The sequence below is a fragment of the Phaenicophaeus curvirostris genome, chromosome 4 (genome assembly GCF_032191515.1).
Source record: "Phaenicophaeus curvirostris isolate KB17595 chromosome 4, BPBGC_Pcur_1.0, whole genome shotgun sequence".
NCBI classification, from domain to species: domain Eukaryota; kingdom Metazoa; phylum Chordata; class Aves; order Cuculiformes; family Cuculidae; genus Phaenicophaeus; species Phaenicophaeus curvirostris.
The window spans coordinates 49,211,539-49,229,863 of record NC_091395.1 but is presented as its reverse complement, the minus strand read 5'-3'; the positions used below and the strand labels follow the sequence as shown (position 1 = coordinate 49,229,863).

Here is an 18,325-nt window from a genome sequence, read left to right as displayed (position 1 = left end):
GCTAAACACCTGCCTGCTGATGGGAAGTAGCAAATGAATTCCTTCTTTCCCTTTGCTTGTGCACACGGCTTTCACTTTACCTACTCATGTCTTTACCTCGGCCCACACGTTCTCTCACTTTTACCTTTCTGATTCTTTACCCATCCCACCGGGAGCTGTGAGCAAGCAGCTGTGTGGGGCTGAGCTGCCTACTGGGGTTAACCCACAAAAACTACTTACATTTTAAGTATTCTGGTGTCAATGAATCACTTTCCAGCAGATGAGAAGACAATATTTTATAAATTTCTGAATGTTCCCCCTCTGGGATAAAATTAAATACACTCTGATCCACAAGATCAGACTGAAAGAAAAAGATTTCATAAGTATGAATATAATGCAAGATGTACAACATCACAAAGCTTATCTTTTTAATGCAAAACAATTCCTCAGTTCAGAAGAACATTACTGACTCAACAAAGCCACCTGCTGGAATACTTATGAGTATTTCGCAAGTAAAAAAATCTCACTTGGACCTGTCTTAATTTTGACACTGCAAACCATTTAACAAAAAACACAGCAAATGAACACAGCAGGTATAGATACACATTAAAGTACAATGGTACTTCTATTAACCTTCCTGGGATACAACAATTCCAAGTAAAGTGCCTTAAAATTACTAATTTTAATTAGAAATGCCTGTTCTTGGGCACTGTAATCTGTCAGTGGCATCCAATACACTGAAACTATATCTTGGAACAAGACAGTTCCTCACTACAATATACACATTATTATGCTACCAATAATTGTATCCAACTGTAATTGATATTATGAATAAATTTTACCCCCAGTTCCACAACTATGTACACAAATCTGGGAACAAGACAGATGAATGCAATAAAACTGAACAAGTGATTATATGCATGAATGCAACTGATTAAGTATTCAGATAAGAGGGATCACAGAACGTATGTTTAGTATATATTAATCCCACCTAAATGCAAAGGATGAATGTGCCGCTCAGAACTTAGTAAATTCTACTTTTTTAAAACAATCACAGTCATGGGTACATTTTTTAGAATTCTCAAACTGATATCATGCATACCTAAGTGGTATTTGTGTTAGCAGAATCATCTTTAAATATGCTACTTTTACAAAATATGCCAGTTTTACAAAATACTCTTATCACAGTAAGACATCTAGCCTTTAGAAATAACTTGTCCTTCCCTTCTTGTCCCTTCGTGAGGCCTGTGAGGACCTCATGAGGTTCAACAAGGCCAAGCGCAAGGTCCTACACCTGAGTTGGGGCAATCCTTGATTTCAGTACACAATGGGGGATGACGTGATTGAGAGCTGCCCTGCAGAGAAGAACTTGGGGGTGCTGGTTGATGAGAAGCTCGACATAAGCCAGCAGTGTGCACTTGCAGCCCAGAAAGCCAACCATATCCTGGGCTGCATCAAAAGGAGCGTGGCCAGCAGGGTTCTGGAATCCTGAACATAAGAAGGAGATGGAGCTGTTGGAACGGGTCCAGAAGAGGGCTACAAGGATGATCAAAGGGCTGGAGCACCTTCCATACAAGGACAGGCTGAGGGAGTTGGGCTTGTTAGCCTGGAGAAGAGAAGGCTCCGAGGAGATCTTATAGTGACCTTCCAGTACCTGAAAGGGACCTACAAGAAAGCTGGAGAAGGACTATTCCTAAAAGCTTGTGGTGATAGGACAAGGGGGTATAAACTGGAGAAGGGCATATTTAGACTAGACATTAGTAAGAATTTCTTCACCGTAAGAGTGGTGAGACACTGGCACAGGTTGCCTAGGGAAATTGTGGATGCCCCATCCCTAGAGGTGTTTAACGCCAGACTGGATGGGGCCTCGGGTAACCTGATCTAGTGGGATGTCTCTGCCCATGGCAGGGGGGTTGGAACTACATGATCTTTAAGGTCCCTTCCAATACTAACTATTCTATGATTCTGTGACTCTAAACCAGTAGTTCATTGTTTCATTCATCAATTGTTTGCACTTTTGAGTACTAATCGCACTCATTTCAGAAAAACATTATTCAGAGGTAACTTTAAAAACCCCAGAATGTTATATTACCAGTGATCAATGCCACCAAAATTAAAAATGATTGAATGTTACAAAACCCAAAGAATATACCTAGTAGAACCAGCAGCAATATATTTCTTACAAGACTTCTTTGGTAAAAAAGTAGTTTAAAGAACCTCCAAGGACATAGCTCTATAGCAATGCCCTTCTTACTCATGTAAAGGCTGTGACAGGTATGAACTGTTTCCCAGTATGTTGAAGAGAAACCGATGCTAGTCTGGCACTTCATAGTCCTGCCCAACAGACTGCCAACTGCATTCTGTATTTCTAAAGGAAATGTTTAATATAGGAGACAGATCAGTAGCAAGAAGTTGTGCTAAAGAAAAAACAGAAGCATTATAACAAAGCATACAACTGTTCTGCAACAACAAAAAAGGCTAACAATTAATTAGTACTCATAACAGAACACCATCCATAAACAAACTAATATGTTACTGAAAGGAATTTGTACTTACTGGCAAATGTTCAAGTAAGGGAGTTACACTTTCAGACACATATATTATATTTCCATCTGTCATAATTGCTAAAAAAAAACCATCAAGAGCCTGAAATTAAACATAATGGGCAGTTAAATAAAAATAAGCAGAGTATTAAAAATAGCTATATTCAGCATGGAAAATAATTTAGACAAATTTTATTTTAGTTTACTATAAAAAAGAGAATGTCTTTCTAAATAATCTGTGGTTTCAGAAGTAAGACTTGAGTCCATATAGAACTAGGCACTGTTTCACCCATCTCCCACTCTGCCTGCCTGTTATTTTTAATTCCATCATAACTTAAAAATCAGAAAACTCAAAAAGTGAGATAAAAACAAAAGCATGAAGAGGTGGTAAAACTAAGAGAAGAACAGCAAAAGACTGATGAAATCAATGAATTTCAGTATTTAAATCTCAATATTCCCAATCTCGATAAAAAAAAATCTTGTAGCAACATTCCACTGAGACTTGAAAACTGTCAGATATAGTTCTAACTGCCTTATCTTCTACTTGACCCAACTTATCTCCACTGACATAACACCACTATCTTCTAGCTGAACGCTACCAAACATAAAAGTGTGACAGAGTTGTACTTCTAAATAGGAAATTTTAAACTAATATCTTTGAAAAACAGCCTTATATCATCATGTTCTAGCTTTAGAGTCACTAGTTGCAGATACATATTTGGTAAGAGGGCTTCAAAACCACCAGAAACAGCTATAAACACACACTCCCCAAAAGCAGGAATGACTACTTCACTAGCTTGTTGGAAAAAATATGCAAATTCACTGTGGAGAACGCTTTGGAAATTTTTAAGTACAAAGAGCTTTTTACTTTTAAAATCTGTGCCTCAAAAAACAGGTTTAACTACAGAATGAAAATAAAACATGCTTGTTTATTTAGTTTAATATTTTTCTTTCAATAATTATTGGAATTTGTTTCACTAATGATATGCAAATTAGGTATTTCTAAGGAAATGACAGCTTATACTGAAAGTTTATTTCTAGTAGTAATCCATCTAGTCATGTCATCATCTTTAGCAAAGTAATGCTCACACACCACTTTTGGAAAGTATAACAAGCAAGGAAATTCAACACTTACTGCTCACAAGTTACATGGAAGCATTGACCCTTTTTTATATTAAGATTTTGATTTATGCATAACACCCTTTATTTGACTAGTACCTTCCTTATGTTAATAACTTAAATACCCACTTTACTTGGACAGTAAATATTTTCTCCTGAGGATTTGCTCTGTTGTCATGTTTTATGTAATTTAAAATGCAGTTAAAAAATCTATTTGGCATTAGGCTGCACACACAGGAATTTTGACTGTTTATCTTCATGAAAACATGCAGTTACACTTAAAATATAAGAATAAAATGTTATGTCACCAAGTGGAAAATTTTATCATGGAGTGACTCCCTATGAGAAAATATTCTGCTCCCAGAAAAACAGAAATAATATACCTCTAACATTAACTGGGTGAACTCTTCATTACTAAGGAATGTCGGTTTCCAGTCCTGTCGAATCTCACTGGCATCTGATTGTGCAGTAATTTCTACAATCAAACATATATAGAATATAAGGATTCACACTTCCAAAAGCCATTGTTTTCCCACTAAGTTATATATCCACAGTAGTAAATAGCAGACAGCTCTCCAGTCACTTCTTTTGTTCATTCATTACATATAGATGCTGTTCCTTAAAAAGAAAATAAATGCCTTTCCCCCTACATCATAGTGAGGTTTGCCTTCTCTTTCCTTTCTCTACTTTGTGCTACAGTCCTGCTAGACCTCAAGGTAATGCTGAAGTTAATGATAGCAAGTAATGGATTTTGACAATGGAAAAATTACTTTTTCTCCTGAGACTATAATAAAATGTTTTATTGGAAGTATTGTTTTCAAAGATTCAGAAAGCCAAAATTCCTGACCAGTTTAGGTCATTAAAATGCCTTATACCCAAGTATCTTGGCCAATCCTGGTCATTCTAACTTTTGCACTGAAAATTGTCACTGTCCTTTCTTTTCTGTAAAGAAATAAAAAAGGGAAGGATTGCAACAAAGAACGTTAAGAGCTGTATGGCAGACTCCACTGCAGAATTACTGTCCGATTTGCACACAGAAATGGATTTTGTGCAGATTCCTGTAGGACTTGAGAAATGCATAGATTAACTTCCCATACATAGGTGAGAGAAACAAATGCCGCCAAGCGAAATTAGACCTCACGTTCTGAAAGCTGATTCTTCCTTATCAACAGATAACTGTAACAACAAGAAGCAAGACCATGTAGTACTTCAGCTTGGATGAGTAACAAGGGCATTACAGAAGTACTCCTAAGAACAACCTTGAACAAGTAATCGCAAATCAAACACTCAGACAAACTAAAAGAACCAAATCGTGTCTTGAAGGCATTTTTGATTTCTAAAACACAAGTCTGTACAAAGGCCGCAAGCTAGTTTGTTAGTTCAGATGGCTCAAAGACAACATAAACCCGAGACTAGGTTAAATATGCAAAGGACTGCAATAGTTTGGAGCTCTCTTTCCCAGACTGAAGGGACAAAACTCAACAAAAGAGCTTTTGACTTAACTAAAAGAACAGTAAAAACCAGCAATATCACGCAAGAACCTGGCAAGAAGTAAAGGGCTGCCAGGAGAGGGGAAAAAATACTAACAAATAAGACAGAGCAGAATTTCCAGTGAGCAGATACCCCAAAAGATGTTAACTGATCAGTCTTTTGCTATTTTTGAAACGGTATCACAAAGCAGTAGGACTGGGCTGGAGAAATTCAAAGGACGCGGAAATGAAAAGTTCTGCTACTAAATTAGAGGCAAAATTCAAGGAACTTGATAGATTCAAAGGACAAGAAACATACAATCTCTATTTTTGAACTGGAAAAACCTGACTCATTGGCTCACTCCGGTCCATATAACCATTCTACTTTGCAACAAAAGAAAAAAAAAGCTTAGTCTGGCTTCTACAGTAGGAAGGAAGGAAGAAGGAAGTAAAGAGAAGCTGAAGTTTACACTTTTAACGAACTAATATGAATTCACAGAATCACAAGGTTGGAAAAGACCCATTGGATCATCAAGTCCAACCATTCCTATCAAACACTAAACCATGCCCCTCAGCACCTCATCCACCCATCTTTTAAATACCTCCAGGGATGGTGACTCCACCACTGTCCTGGGCAGCCTGTTCCAGTGCCCAATGACCCTTTCTGTAAAAAAAATTTTTCTGATGTCCAGCCTGAACCTCCCCTGGCGGGGATATCAGACAAAAAAGTATAACTAAATTTGCACATTAAACTCATCCAGTCTTCAAAGCACGGATCTGAAGCAACTCTGCATCAGCACTAAACATTCTCAAAAGAAATCGTCAGCTGGAACAAGATCTGTAGCATTTACCTGTGAACCGCATGAATATCAATCTGCTAGTTTTAATTATAAACAGCAAAAATCTTCAGTATTTCATAATTTCTAAAAAAAGTCTTGTTTTACAAATTGAAAGGAAGATGACAGGCAGTATTAGTAGGCGAGAAGCTTTCAGTAATACAATTTCAGTGTGCTTACCCTGCTATTTTTCACCAAGGAGAAACAGAACCCCCACCAGCCAATAACCAGCTCAGACAGCTCATCTGGAGCTGCTGCCAAAGTACCAAGCCTGGCCAATATGGAAATGGTCCAGACAGAACCAGAAGCAATACAGTTAATCAAAACCTGGTGGCTGAACCCAGTAGGATTTCAACAATAAAGCAGCTAATCATTGCTGAACAACTAGTTTATTGCTAGGGTCATTCTGCTTTAACAAAAAGATCCAAGTGTCTCAAGAGGCAAAGCATGCTCCTGACCTTTGCCAACATTTTGTCCAAAACATTTTAATGTAAACCAGCGCAGAGCAAGGCTAGTGAGCACTGGCAGCCAGAGCTTCAGAGACTTCAATATAATACATGCAGTCACACAAAGCTGCGCTCTGTCGCACCAGGTGAAGGACGAAAGTGCTGTGCTCTAAAAGGCATCCACCTCCAGAGCTATTTTTTTCCCTTTTATCCTAAAAAATCAAAAATAATTTTAAAAAATAAGCTCAGAAAGCACTTTGAAGAAAAAAAGCATGAGAAGTATGACTGACGATGCTGTCTGGCTGGCACACGTATGTGGTCATTCTACATTCTATATTTTATGATAGCAATCATCAATACAAGATAAAGTGCTTTTGAAACAGAATCAATTTTCACAAAGGCCTCAGAACCTATAGAACTGACTTCTACAGAAAAGAATCCTTCATACTGGTTTTCTTTTTGTTATGAGACAAGAGAGTCTTAAAGAATTAATACAGCATAATCACTATTTAATTGGCAAAAAAACCCAAATCTATGAATTCTTGCATAAATTATTCCTCCATCTTTCCATTTTAATTGTCATGTTTACCTTTTAACAGCACTATTCAGTATACATCTGGTGCTACTTGAACCGTAACACTAATGGAAGAGATGTTCTAGGGCATGGAAAATTATTTACCATACCTAAACATACCATAAATTGACACAAGCAGCATTGCTAAATACATACCTGTCCATTCACTTAATAGCTTTGCTCGTTTTACTCTATAGCCTAATAGCTGCTTCTGTTGTCCCTACCACTTTTCTAGTTAGTATGCATGGTCAGAAGTGACTCAGGGAAGTAGGTTAACTAGTGAAAGAGCTTGTTCTCTTGAATTTTTATTCTTGTTTTTTAGCAGTGTGAACCACAAGGTGCCATATAAAGAACAAGTGTAGGAGCAGGAACAGGGATTTTTTTAATCTACAGAAATATCTTACAGCCATAAATAAGAGCACTGTTGGTGGCTGATTTTTTTTCATAAGAGAAATAACAACTTGTAATGAACTTCAGTATAACATATCTGGGTATATTCCACCATCAGCTGATGCAAACAACCAGAGAAACAAAACATTGCAAGGATGATCACAGACATTCATTATTTTGACATTTCACACGACGGTTTACAAAACAGCAAACACAAACTGACATGTGTCAGTGGCTATATCTTGAAAATTAGGAAGTTCAGCTGAAAGTGTTAATAACTGTTTTCTGGGGTGGTTTTTTACAGCTAAAAGCAAAGAAAAAACCTCATGCTCCTGGTCTGCACAGCCATGGCATGCCACCCCTCTCTCATGAAAAAACCTACACAATAACGCCTGCTGGAGACCACAATGCCCTGTTGCCTCATCATCTTTGTTAAAGCACCTATTAGATACCCAAATTGAAGAGAGGGAGCATTAAGTACCCTTGGCCTAGTTTTTTTTCTGTGATTTACCTTGCTTTATGTGGCAATCAGAGAGACAACCCAATTGTTCAAACTAGTCTTATCTAAATATCAAAATAAGTACTTCCATCAAGTAATTCCACTGAAATGGATCAGCAGAGTTTTCCTGCAAAGCAAAACTTTGATAACTTGCATCTTATGAAACAGCTATATTCTAACAATCTCTATATGTCCAAAGTAAAAAAAAAAGTGAGAGTTATTTAAAAGACGAGTGCTTCTCTTCATGAAACAGATTTCTTTGACAATTATGGGACAAAACAATACTAGTACTAGCTTTTGCAAAACATTAGCAAAACCATAGTAATATCTCTGCTATATAAATTATAATCTTAAGAATATCTTTTTTTAGGAACTCTTTACATTTTTTTAAAAATTACCTCAAAGGAGCTGCTAAATCATTAATGCTTTATGTACTAAGTGAATATTATTAAAATAATAAAGAATTTACAATTTTTTTTATCATTGCAAACAATTACCTTTGTGCTTCCGCAAAAAGTCAATACTCTTCTGCAGTACAGTGGATTTATCCATCTTCCGAGCATTACCTGGAAGCATGGAACCCAGCTCTTTGATAAGTACATTAAACTGATCTCGACGCTTCTTTTCAGACTTGTTTCTAGACACTCTGAAAAACAAAAAAGAATATGTTTTATGACAACTATGACACCTTCTTATAGTTAAATGCTACTGCCAGGTTCCTGATGCAAACAGCCACTTGAAAATCTCTGCTGTGAGAATTGTGACAAAAACACCTACTCCAACTCTCAGACATGATCTCTGAAGAATTGCTTCCTTCTTTTCATCAATGGTTGCAGCTAAGGCTTTGGAATAAAGCGTCCTTTGACAAAAATACAAATAACCGAACCGCAGCTATAAATACACAATATATCTGAATAATGACAGTAAAAGAAATGCTGTAATAAGGTTATTATAAAAGAATCACACTTTTATTCTTTAGAAATCTCTGTGGTAAGCCCAAGTATACAAGCATAGGACATTTCTTATCTTTAAATAACTTAAAAGACTTGCCTTTTTGCTTTATCTTTATCATCTTCTTCCACCAGCCCATCAAAAATGCTTCCATCATTTCTGAAAGAAATAAATGTTAAGACTGTAAAACTTCTCTCCTGGAGAGTCTGACCACAACAAAGGAAATTAAAAAAAATTTATTAATCTTCTCCATTACATCAAGACACTGAAACACTGTTTTACCATGATGTCTTGCAAAGACCATCGTTAACTACCTGAAGTCAAGGCTGCTCTAAGTTCCTCTTGCAGGACATTTACTAACAAAGTAAAAAACCTTACATTTGACACAAATCAAAGGATTTTCAGACAATTTCAAATGAGAACTTACAACCCTATGCAAACACTTAATTGAACACCACTATTATATTTTTCTGTCTTCTTGATTATTTTGAAAATGTAAGAAAAAAAAACTTATTTTTACTTATTGTCAATTTCTACTGCAATTACTGGAAATATTTATGGTACAAAAGCATATTTTTTTATGGAAGAGGGCTGAGGAATATGCTATACTTCATTCATTTGTGTAATTTTATACATATACAATTAATATCAACATTAAACAGTAACAGTAATTACTCACTATATTTGCTTCCTAACTATCACATAAATTTTCCTCAACTGACACCTGTCCACAAACTGCTAAAGAGATGTTAAAATATCAAAATGAGAACACGATTTCCTTTGAAGATGCCTCAGTATACTTCATACAACACCTTTATCTCCTTTTGTTTTTAAAGTCAAAACTGTTGTTTTCCAAAACTGCTCTATAATGGATTTTTACATTTTACTTACCTTAACTTCTGTCTACTTTCAGTCTATTTAGTGCTGTCCACACAGACTTCTGTGTGTCCACCCTTTATTTTTTAATCCTAACTTTTCCTTCCCTTTAAGCATGTAACCATCATCAAGCATAGCACATATTAAAATAAGTAGTGATGCTTCAGCTATTACTTTTCCCTTGGAACAGGTTAGCAGGTCACTTCAATATCATCTCCAGAATCACTAATTGCTTAAGTGTATCGGTTTTCCTTAATCAAATTTGAAGTACTCAAAAAAATTATTTCCAGTAAATACTAAAAACCAACCCAAATTGCACAGATGCTGTTACAAGTAATACATTTTAAGACTAATGTCAAACAATAAAAATAACTATTTCCAATTACTACAACACATCTAACAACCACAAAAATAACTTTGTCAAATACAGCCAAAATTTCACCCTTATTTTTGCATAAATATTCTCCATATATGAACCATAAGAAAAGATTATTAAAGAAAGAATTGAATAGTAATTACCCCCAAACTCCTAAGTGTCTATTAACATACCTGTCTGCAATGGAGCTCATTTTATGGGTGCTTATGGTAAAAAACATAACATATCACACTTTAGTCTTGTGGTAGACATTTGTACGTCTGCCTATAAGGGAAGAAAAAACATCAAAATGGGACTCTGGCAGAACAAACAAGTTCTTCATTAAAGCATACTGAAATTTTCCACAGTTCTATAAGCCATTCAGTCTTCTCTCTCTCTGAGCCTTCTGCGCTGCCCTCCTTCCTTCTCCAATACAGCCTCCAATACCACCATAACCTGCACTTGAATACCTAATTTTACATGACAAAGTTCAAGAGAACATTGTTTTACTAAATGTCACAAAAACTAAATCTGGACTAAACCAATACAAACTTTCTTTTGACTCTGAATTCAGATAGTTCTCCATTTTTATTTGAACTTTTTAGGTAAAAGACTCTCGTAATTCTGAAAGCTGAACAGGTGTCAAATACACTCCTAAATAGTAATACATTTTGTTTAGAAATTGTGCAACTAGAAAGCATTTGGGATACAGTATTTTACAGCTATTGTTTATTTCTCACTATATCTTTTTTTTGTGAACTTGAAATTATGACAATAGGATACCCATTACAATGCAATCTCCATATGGTTTGAAAGTTCTAGTTAACCTGGCTGTTTCTTAAAGCAGTCACTTATTCATCACTCAGGTTCAGTAGGAAGCTTTTCATTTTTCAGGTGTACGTATGATTTTGAATAAAGAATGTGAAAGGAGTACTAACAGTTGGAGAAGGAATATAAAATTAAAATAAGTATTTAATTCAACAAGTATCTACTTGTAGGTACTCAAAACCTACATTACTATAAAAGCTGAAATATTTATGAATACATAAAACAAGGCAATTAAACCCTTTCCCCTTGATATAGAAAAGTCAGATGTCAGAGACTGCTCAATGGGCACAGCAGGATTGTTAACACTGTTTGAGTGTTAATGAACAACTGCAAGCAGCAAGGAGTTTGATAAGAGCTGAACTTGCAGATGTTTACAAATGTGTACTATGTTATAAACTTAATAGTAAAAAGGCATTGCATTTAGTTCAAAGAGCTGGGTTTAGTCACTTTAGTGACTCATAGTTTCTGAGAAGGAAGGATTTATCTGTTTCTGAAAGTGCCAAATCCAGTAGAACTTGAAGGGTTAATACCACAAAAAAATCTGGCAGCTGCAACTCCGTGATCTAGACATTCTGCAAAATGTTCCGGGAAAATCATACCCCAGTCATTGAGTAGAAGGGGAAACTGAGAAAAAAAGCTTATGTTTCCACCAAATAGTCTTGGGATCTACAACGGCGACATACTGTCCAGGTTTGCTTCACAAGACTAGGATTTTCCCCACAATTTCGTAACTTGAGTGCGGCAGAGAATTAGCTGGGAGAGCTATGCTGCAGCACGACCTCTTTAAAGGTGCATAACAAGGTGTGCACGTGGTGTTTCCCAGGTTCCCCATGAGCACTCTTACCCACTTCTTCAATTAGTAAGGCCTAACTTTGTCTTGCCTTTATTCTCCAAAATCTAGTGCCCTGAAGAGACACTGGAAGCAAACCATGCCTTTGCTCCTGTTCTTCAAAATAACAATTGCACCAGCCACATTACCAACTAATTTGAGGAATTTAGTTGGTCAAAGTTTTATAAAGTCACAGAGTTGCACTATTTGAAAACCAGGCAGAAATTGCAAGTGGAGAGTAAATTAAAAAGAAGCACTTGTTCAAATTTTTCTCAAAAGCAAACAACAATCAGGTTGCTCAGTATCAAAAGCAAACTACCATCACTGGCATGGAATTAGGTTTAAAATTAAGACACCAATTATGAACTTGTTTGCATTTAGGCACCAATATAGACATATATTTATTACATTTTCAGCCCTGTGTTAATTTTTAAATTAATTTGGTACCTAACATTACAACGATGAAGAGTAACATGAAATTCAGCAGGAAAAATGATATATTAACTAATAAACAAAAGAAAAATATATGTACAGCTAAGTACAAAAACACTTTCACCTGTGACAACTAAAATCTTTGTAATGCAGAATCAGAATTTAGGAGTTAGCGTTTTCACTTTAACAAAGCACTCAGTTTGTAGAATTCAACAAAATCATTCACTTGTTACAGTATACAGGTCCTACATCAGAACTAGGAACTTAGATTTGGAATACACTACAAATAGTAAAAAGAACTAAAAGACAACAGATAATGCACCTGCAGTACATTTGTTTCTCTCTCTTCAAGGTCTGACCATTTGCCATACAAGAAGCATTCTCAGTGCTTATACATGCCAGTAGGTAAAATTGCAGAGATGATTCCAATGTAACCAGTCAAGTTTAAAGCAAACACTACAGAAATCAAGGACTATGTCTACTCCTAAGAATCAAATTCAGTCGTCTTTTGGAAAACGAAATACAGTATTTAACACAGTAACTGAGCCCTTCAGTGTTGATGACTCAAAGCCATAGGAACCTTATGAAATATGAGTATACAATCTTACCTTTTACACTTTGGGACTTGTTAAAACTGTGAGGTTTAGTGATGAAACCTAGTTCCTTTGAAGCACACTGAGGAGTTAGTTCTTCTGCAGAAAAGTACTGAATTCTGAACTGTAAAGAAAATAAAAGGGAGAAATTTATAATCAAGAATTTCCAAAATGATCGCTTGTTTTTTTTAATCAAAGTAATCACTCCAACAAAGGTAATTTATAAATACAGTACTCTGCTTACTAAAAATATCCCAAGTATTTCACTGAATTCACTTAGCTTTAAAGCTATTCTTGATAAAATGGATATTCTGAAACACTTTCATCTCTGCCTTTCTGCCACTCTGTAACCTTTCTACATTCAAATTCAGTTTCTCCCATGGCATCTTCACTTCTACTTGCTACCATCATCGTATATATTTATACTATTATTTCAACACTTTTTTTTGCTGAAACTCTGACTTGGGCCTCCACCGTCTTCCTCAGTTACATCTTTTTCTCTCCCAGACTCCAAAACCACCACTCTCAGGATTCCAAAATGCATACAATGCTGCTGCTCGCAACAAGCAAAGTTGCCCAGCTGCATAACTGCTATTCCCTCAGACACAGCCATCAATCTCTTCTTTCAAAACCCACCACAAAAACACTTTCAAAAATGTATTCCAAATCTACCTCACAAATGGACTTTCTTCATAAAAAACTCAGCACCAGTACAAGTGATCACTAACTTCCACTCTCTTTATATCATTACTTTTCATGTACACAGTTTCTTCCCTTGAGCGATGCTACTTTCTACTTTTTAAAGTTACAAGAAATCTTTTTTTTCTCTTGTCTTGATCCCATTTCTCTGTCTTGTTTACTGTTCTTAAAATAAAATGCATTCACTATACAATGTACTTGTACCATTTCTGAAAATGTTTATTTTGAAGCATATAAATTCTAAACAGGAGGCCAGGATCTTAAAAAATTAAGCCTATGCTACTTTGAAATTGATTACTGGATTTTATGGAAAACACTAGAATCACCTCTTATTTGCTTAGAAAAGTTAAGTTTCTCGTTCCTTAGCACCTAACAGAGGCTCTTAAGTGGTTAAAATAAAGATTTAAATATTAACATAGGAAGTTAAAGCACAGCAGAAGAATCTGCCAATAGAAGAAAAACAATTACAGCATGACTCAATGAAGCCACTCACTCTTTTCTGGCCAAATAACCTGCTGGCCCATTGACCTACTTTTTTAGGTGCTAGCAGTCCCTCTCCTATTCCGTTTTGTTCCGTTTGACAAGTGCAAACATTAATAGCGACAAAGAGTCGCATGGAAGTCTAGGTTACAGAGACTGCAACATGAAACCTGTGTTTTTAAACTGCTTGGAGTCAAACAACCCTGCCAACTCTCGCCCAGCTCCTAACAGAGTTCTAAAAAGGAAAATTTTAGACCTCATCCCTGCAGTTCGTAGAGGTGTATTAAAAAAAAAAATCAAAATTAAACACTTAAACACCACAAGACTTAATCACAGAACCGTATTTGAAACTATTTAACTCAGACTTTAAAAAGAAAAAAGATTTTGAGGATATTTCAAAACGAATGTTAAGATGAGGAGGAAAGGAATACTTTTGTGTCATAAATTAACATAAAAAAATGCTTAAACCAGACCAAAAGAAAAGCTAATCAGTGGAAAAGTTTTTGTAACCAAAACCACACAGATCTTTAACTCAGTAGAAATGGCATGTGCGAGAAAGCCAGCAGAAAGGTTAAGACGCCTACACGCCAAGATCATCAGCCACAAGTGTTCAAAGGTCATGGGTCTGTCTCCACAATTCACAAGGTTTGTTTTTTTAAAATACAATGAATTATGTGTATCTCTAGACACTACATCTTTTGCACACATTCAGTGCATGTTTTCAAACTTTCCTGCAACCAAGGCTAGAAACTTACTATCTTTAAGAAAGCTGAGGTCCTCAATCAAAAGCCTTAGCTGTTGCCTTGGATATAGAAACTATTAATACACAACATTGCTCAATCTGTAGGAAAATAACAAAAACTAGCAACACTGCAACTTCTGCACTATGCTGACTTATCACTCAGAGAGGCAATAGGTTATTGGGTGCCAAGTTACTGCTTGGCCAAAGAAACAAGGTTCTGGATAAGTCACAGGGCAAAAGCCACAATCCACTCTAAGGTAATAGTGAAAAAGTTCACACCATCTGATAAAACATTACAGGTTTTAGACTAAAGAATTTCAGTAATCTCAGTCCAAGTCTATTGTAAATACTGCTACACACATTGGCAATATTAAATCTTAGAAACAAATTCAAACATTGAACAAATTGTGAAATTATACTACAGTCTTGCTCATGACAGGTGTTCTGTCAGGACTGGACTGATAAACGGATGGGACGGTAATCAATGCATTGCCTGTACTTGATTTTGTATACAGTCAGTGACTGAAACCCCTGCATCTCCAGTACTTCACCTTAATGGTACCACTGCTAAATATTTTTGAGGAAGAATCAGCATTGTTCCTACAATGTAAAAATACTTCTATGTGTCTTGATCTTATAAGTAGTATTTTTATGATTATACAGATTACAGCTCTCAGAACTAATGGGAGATTGCATGTGTTATTAAGACAAATAATTTTACCACAGAAAGATCACTGGAAAAATAAACAACGAGGTTTTCCAACACTACTTTCTTCAAACAGAAACAGATTAACTTCTTTAATACAACCTGATGTCTGTGCCATAATCCTACTTTGCCAGGGGAACAAACTAGTTATTATAATCACTGAGGATTAGCTTTAAAGAAGATCTTGTTTAAAGAATCAAAATCACAGCACACCAGCCTGCACTCCCACAGCACCTGATGCCCCAGCAGAGCTCTAGCACTAGTTACCAAGGTAAGCAAGGCAAGGAGCAGAAAAAAAAAAATCACACTGTAAGCAAACAGCTAAGCCAGAACCTCACTCCCAATGTAAGCACAGCACCAAAAAGCCCTACTTATTATACAGCTTCTAAGGATAATTATAAACCTTCTTGATACTCACTTCCAGGAGTAAAGAAACACTTGCTTCTGATAACTTGGATAATGAACTACTGGGACATGCCACTGTAATGGACAAACAGATATTCATCCATTATCTCACTCCCAGAACAGTGCACCACTATCATTCATTTTCCATTTTGCTCTTTGCTTCACAGATTTACACCCAGCCCAACCATTTTTGTCTTTATTTATTTCTTTTTCAGGGATCGGTAGAGAGGACAAGAAGGGGAAGAAATTATTTTAGTTTAGTTCCTCTCTACCAACCATGGACTTTAGTATAGATAGAAGAGGTATTTTGATAAGCACACCAGAGCACACCAAATTACAGATTACACTCTGTAATCAGATACAGTTTGGCCTAATATAACAAGCTAGCACACTCTGAGATACTTTCTCCTTTGCTTGCAATGATATACACACACCAACAGAAAGCAAATTAGGGTAATGACTAATTGATCCCTTCTCACTAATCAAAGGCTATCTGTTAAAATACTCTGGTGTTAAAGCTTACATGTCTCTCTCATTTTCTACCTCTAAATAAAATGAAGAGCAAAACAAACAAAAATGTCAGAAGATGGGGCAAAAGGAATTTCAAGAAATACTGTTCAAACTTTGCAGCTGAAAGGGTTATTCTAGCCGCTGGGAAGAGTCACATACTGCAACCTATGCTCTATCAAGTTAACAACCAAATGTAAACTTGGACTGTACTTGTGCGGAACAGCTTATATACCCCATCAGTGTCATTTTCTGCAGACAAATGCACTGTAACAGCAGCTGTACATCTTCACCTGTTTCACAGGAAAACAGAGTAGGAAAGGGCTGTTTCTAGTGCAGACATCCACACAGCTTGATCCCAGATGGGCTTTTAATAGGAAAATTTGTGAATGGGCATGAGTAGCCTGCTCTAGCAGAGCAGCTTGCTCGGGCCTATTAACTTTGCAGGGAGTAGACAAGGACACACCTGCATGAAATGTAATGAAGAAAGGGCAGTACAACAGATGACATTAATGGCAGGTTGCCATTATGAAAATAACTGATCTAGTGGGACATGTCCCTGCCCATTGCAGGGGGGTTGGAACTAGAAGACCTTTAAGGTCCCTTCCAATCCAAACCATTGTATGACAGCTTGCCTAGTTCTCAAGTCTGTTCCTGGGGGATTTTTGGGAAAGATGATAAATCAAAGCAGTTTGTCAGGCAGATGAACTGCTTGGTAGAAGACCTGTAGTCAGTGGTATCACAGATCTAGTCGAGTTACAATAGCACTTGAAAGAGTGCATACTATTTGTCCACGGAATATTTGTACATAGTCCAAACAAACAGCAACAATATGAAGAGCCTACAAGATCACCATGAGTGGGAGACAACATAACAACCACAGAGGTAAAAAAGCAGTTACCTTCCTAGAAATCATTTGTCACATTCACATTCATCGTTTACTTCTTGCAAAGACAATGGAGCTAAGCAAGGTGCCCTGGCAAGTCTGATTAAATAATATCCTCATAGAAACATGGTTGAGGAGCATAGAAGAAAAAGCACCTTCTTCTGCATTCTTCATGTATTAGACTGTCTTGCCATCAGGATAGAACTTTGCTCTGAAACTTGGAACTGAGTGCAGTTTGCAATTTCCATCTCTCCAGTCATGCTTACAGGAAATGCCCCTGCCCCTGTTCTAGCTCACTTGTGCTGATCTCTGCTTGACCAGCTGTTCTGCTACCACCCTTTCACTCACCTCTGCAGTCTGCAACTTCTTCCCCTTCCTCATCATGGAGATGGGCTCACAGCTCCCTGACAGGGTGCAGCTCTAATTTGAGTTCAGACTGCAGCAAACATGTGTACAAGAAAGCTGTCAGAAGCCTTGACTCTTCAGTATGACTATGGTAGACTCTAGCCTATGCCTGGCCATATACCCCACTGACCTGGCCTCCAACTCCCTGATTTGATTTCTTGGCTTGCCTTCAGATCTGCCTCTTCACCAGGAACTTGCTAGCAATCAGGGCACTTGCAGGAGCCCAGCTGCCCTCCCTGGAGCCCAGCCTGCCCTTCAGCTCCCAGCTGCCAGGCTTCTAACAAAACCCGTCCTTGACAGTGAGGTGCTGAAGCTCTTACTAGGCCTCCCCCCACCTCATCTCTTTCCAGCTTGGTTGTATTATCTTTGCCTTCTATGATCTAAATTAAGCAAATTACCTACATTGGCAACACCTGAAGTGCTGTTTTTGCATGCCCTTCAGAATTACTAACGAAGATTATTAAAAGAAAGTAATTATAATACTGATTTTCAGAGTTTGTCAGTGAATGCTCTCCATGTTTCAGAAAACTGTAAAGGATAATCAAGAAAGAGTACAAACCTAACTAAGTTTATAAGACAAATTAAAAAAGCAGTGTTTAATAAATCAGCCATCAGAAACAACTGCTATTTTTCCAAATTCTCAATTAAAATATTTTCTCAGGCCTTTGTATTCACAGTTCCTTAGTGGAGATTCCCTTCATTCAATAACAAAGTCATAAGTGTGGCAGAAATAATGCTTGCAAATCCTGTGCAACTAGTCTGTACAAGAGAAAGAC

General features: G+C 36.8%; 1 protein-coding gene across 5 annotated transcripts in view; it reads right to left on the bottom strand.

Moving 5' to 3' along the window:
• The window catches only part of CLOCK (clock circadian regulator), a 64,290-nt gene that overhangs the window by 23,896 nt on the left and 22,069 nt on the right, over positions 1–18,325 (bottom strand). For 4 of the 5 annotated variants that reach the window (XM_069855994.1, XM_069855997.1, XM_069855995.1 and 1 more), the window contains 7 exons: positions 12,735–12,843; positions 10,232–10,322; positions 8,906–8,965; positions 8,353–8,501; positions 4,025–4,116; positions 2,536–2,625; positions 220–340 (listed from right to left, as the gene is read on the bottom strand). In XM_069855994.1, coding sequence (XP_069712095.1) covers positions 220–340; positions 2,536–2,625; positions 4,025–4,116; positions 8,353–8,501; positions 8,906–8,965; positions 10,232–10,278 — 559 coding nt within the window. In that variant the 5' untranslated portion in view covers positions 10,279–10,322; positions 12,735–12,843. Of the gene's footprint in view, positions 1–219; positions 341–2,535; positions 2,626–4,024; positions 4,117–8,352; positions 8,502–8,905; positions 8,966–10,231; positions 10,323–12,734; positions 12,844–18,325 lie in introns of those variants that run through there. The other variant, XM_069855999.1, reaches the window with a different exon arrangement.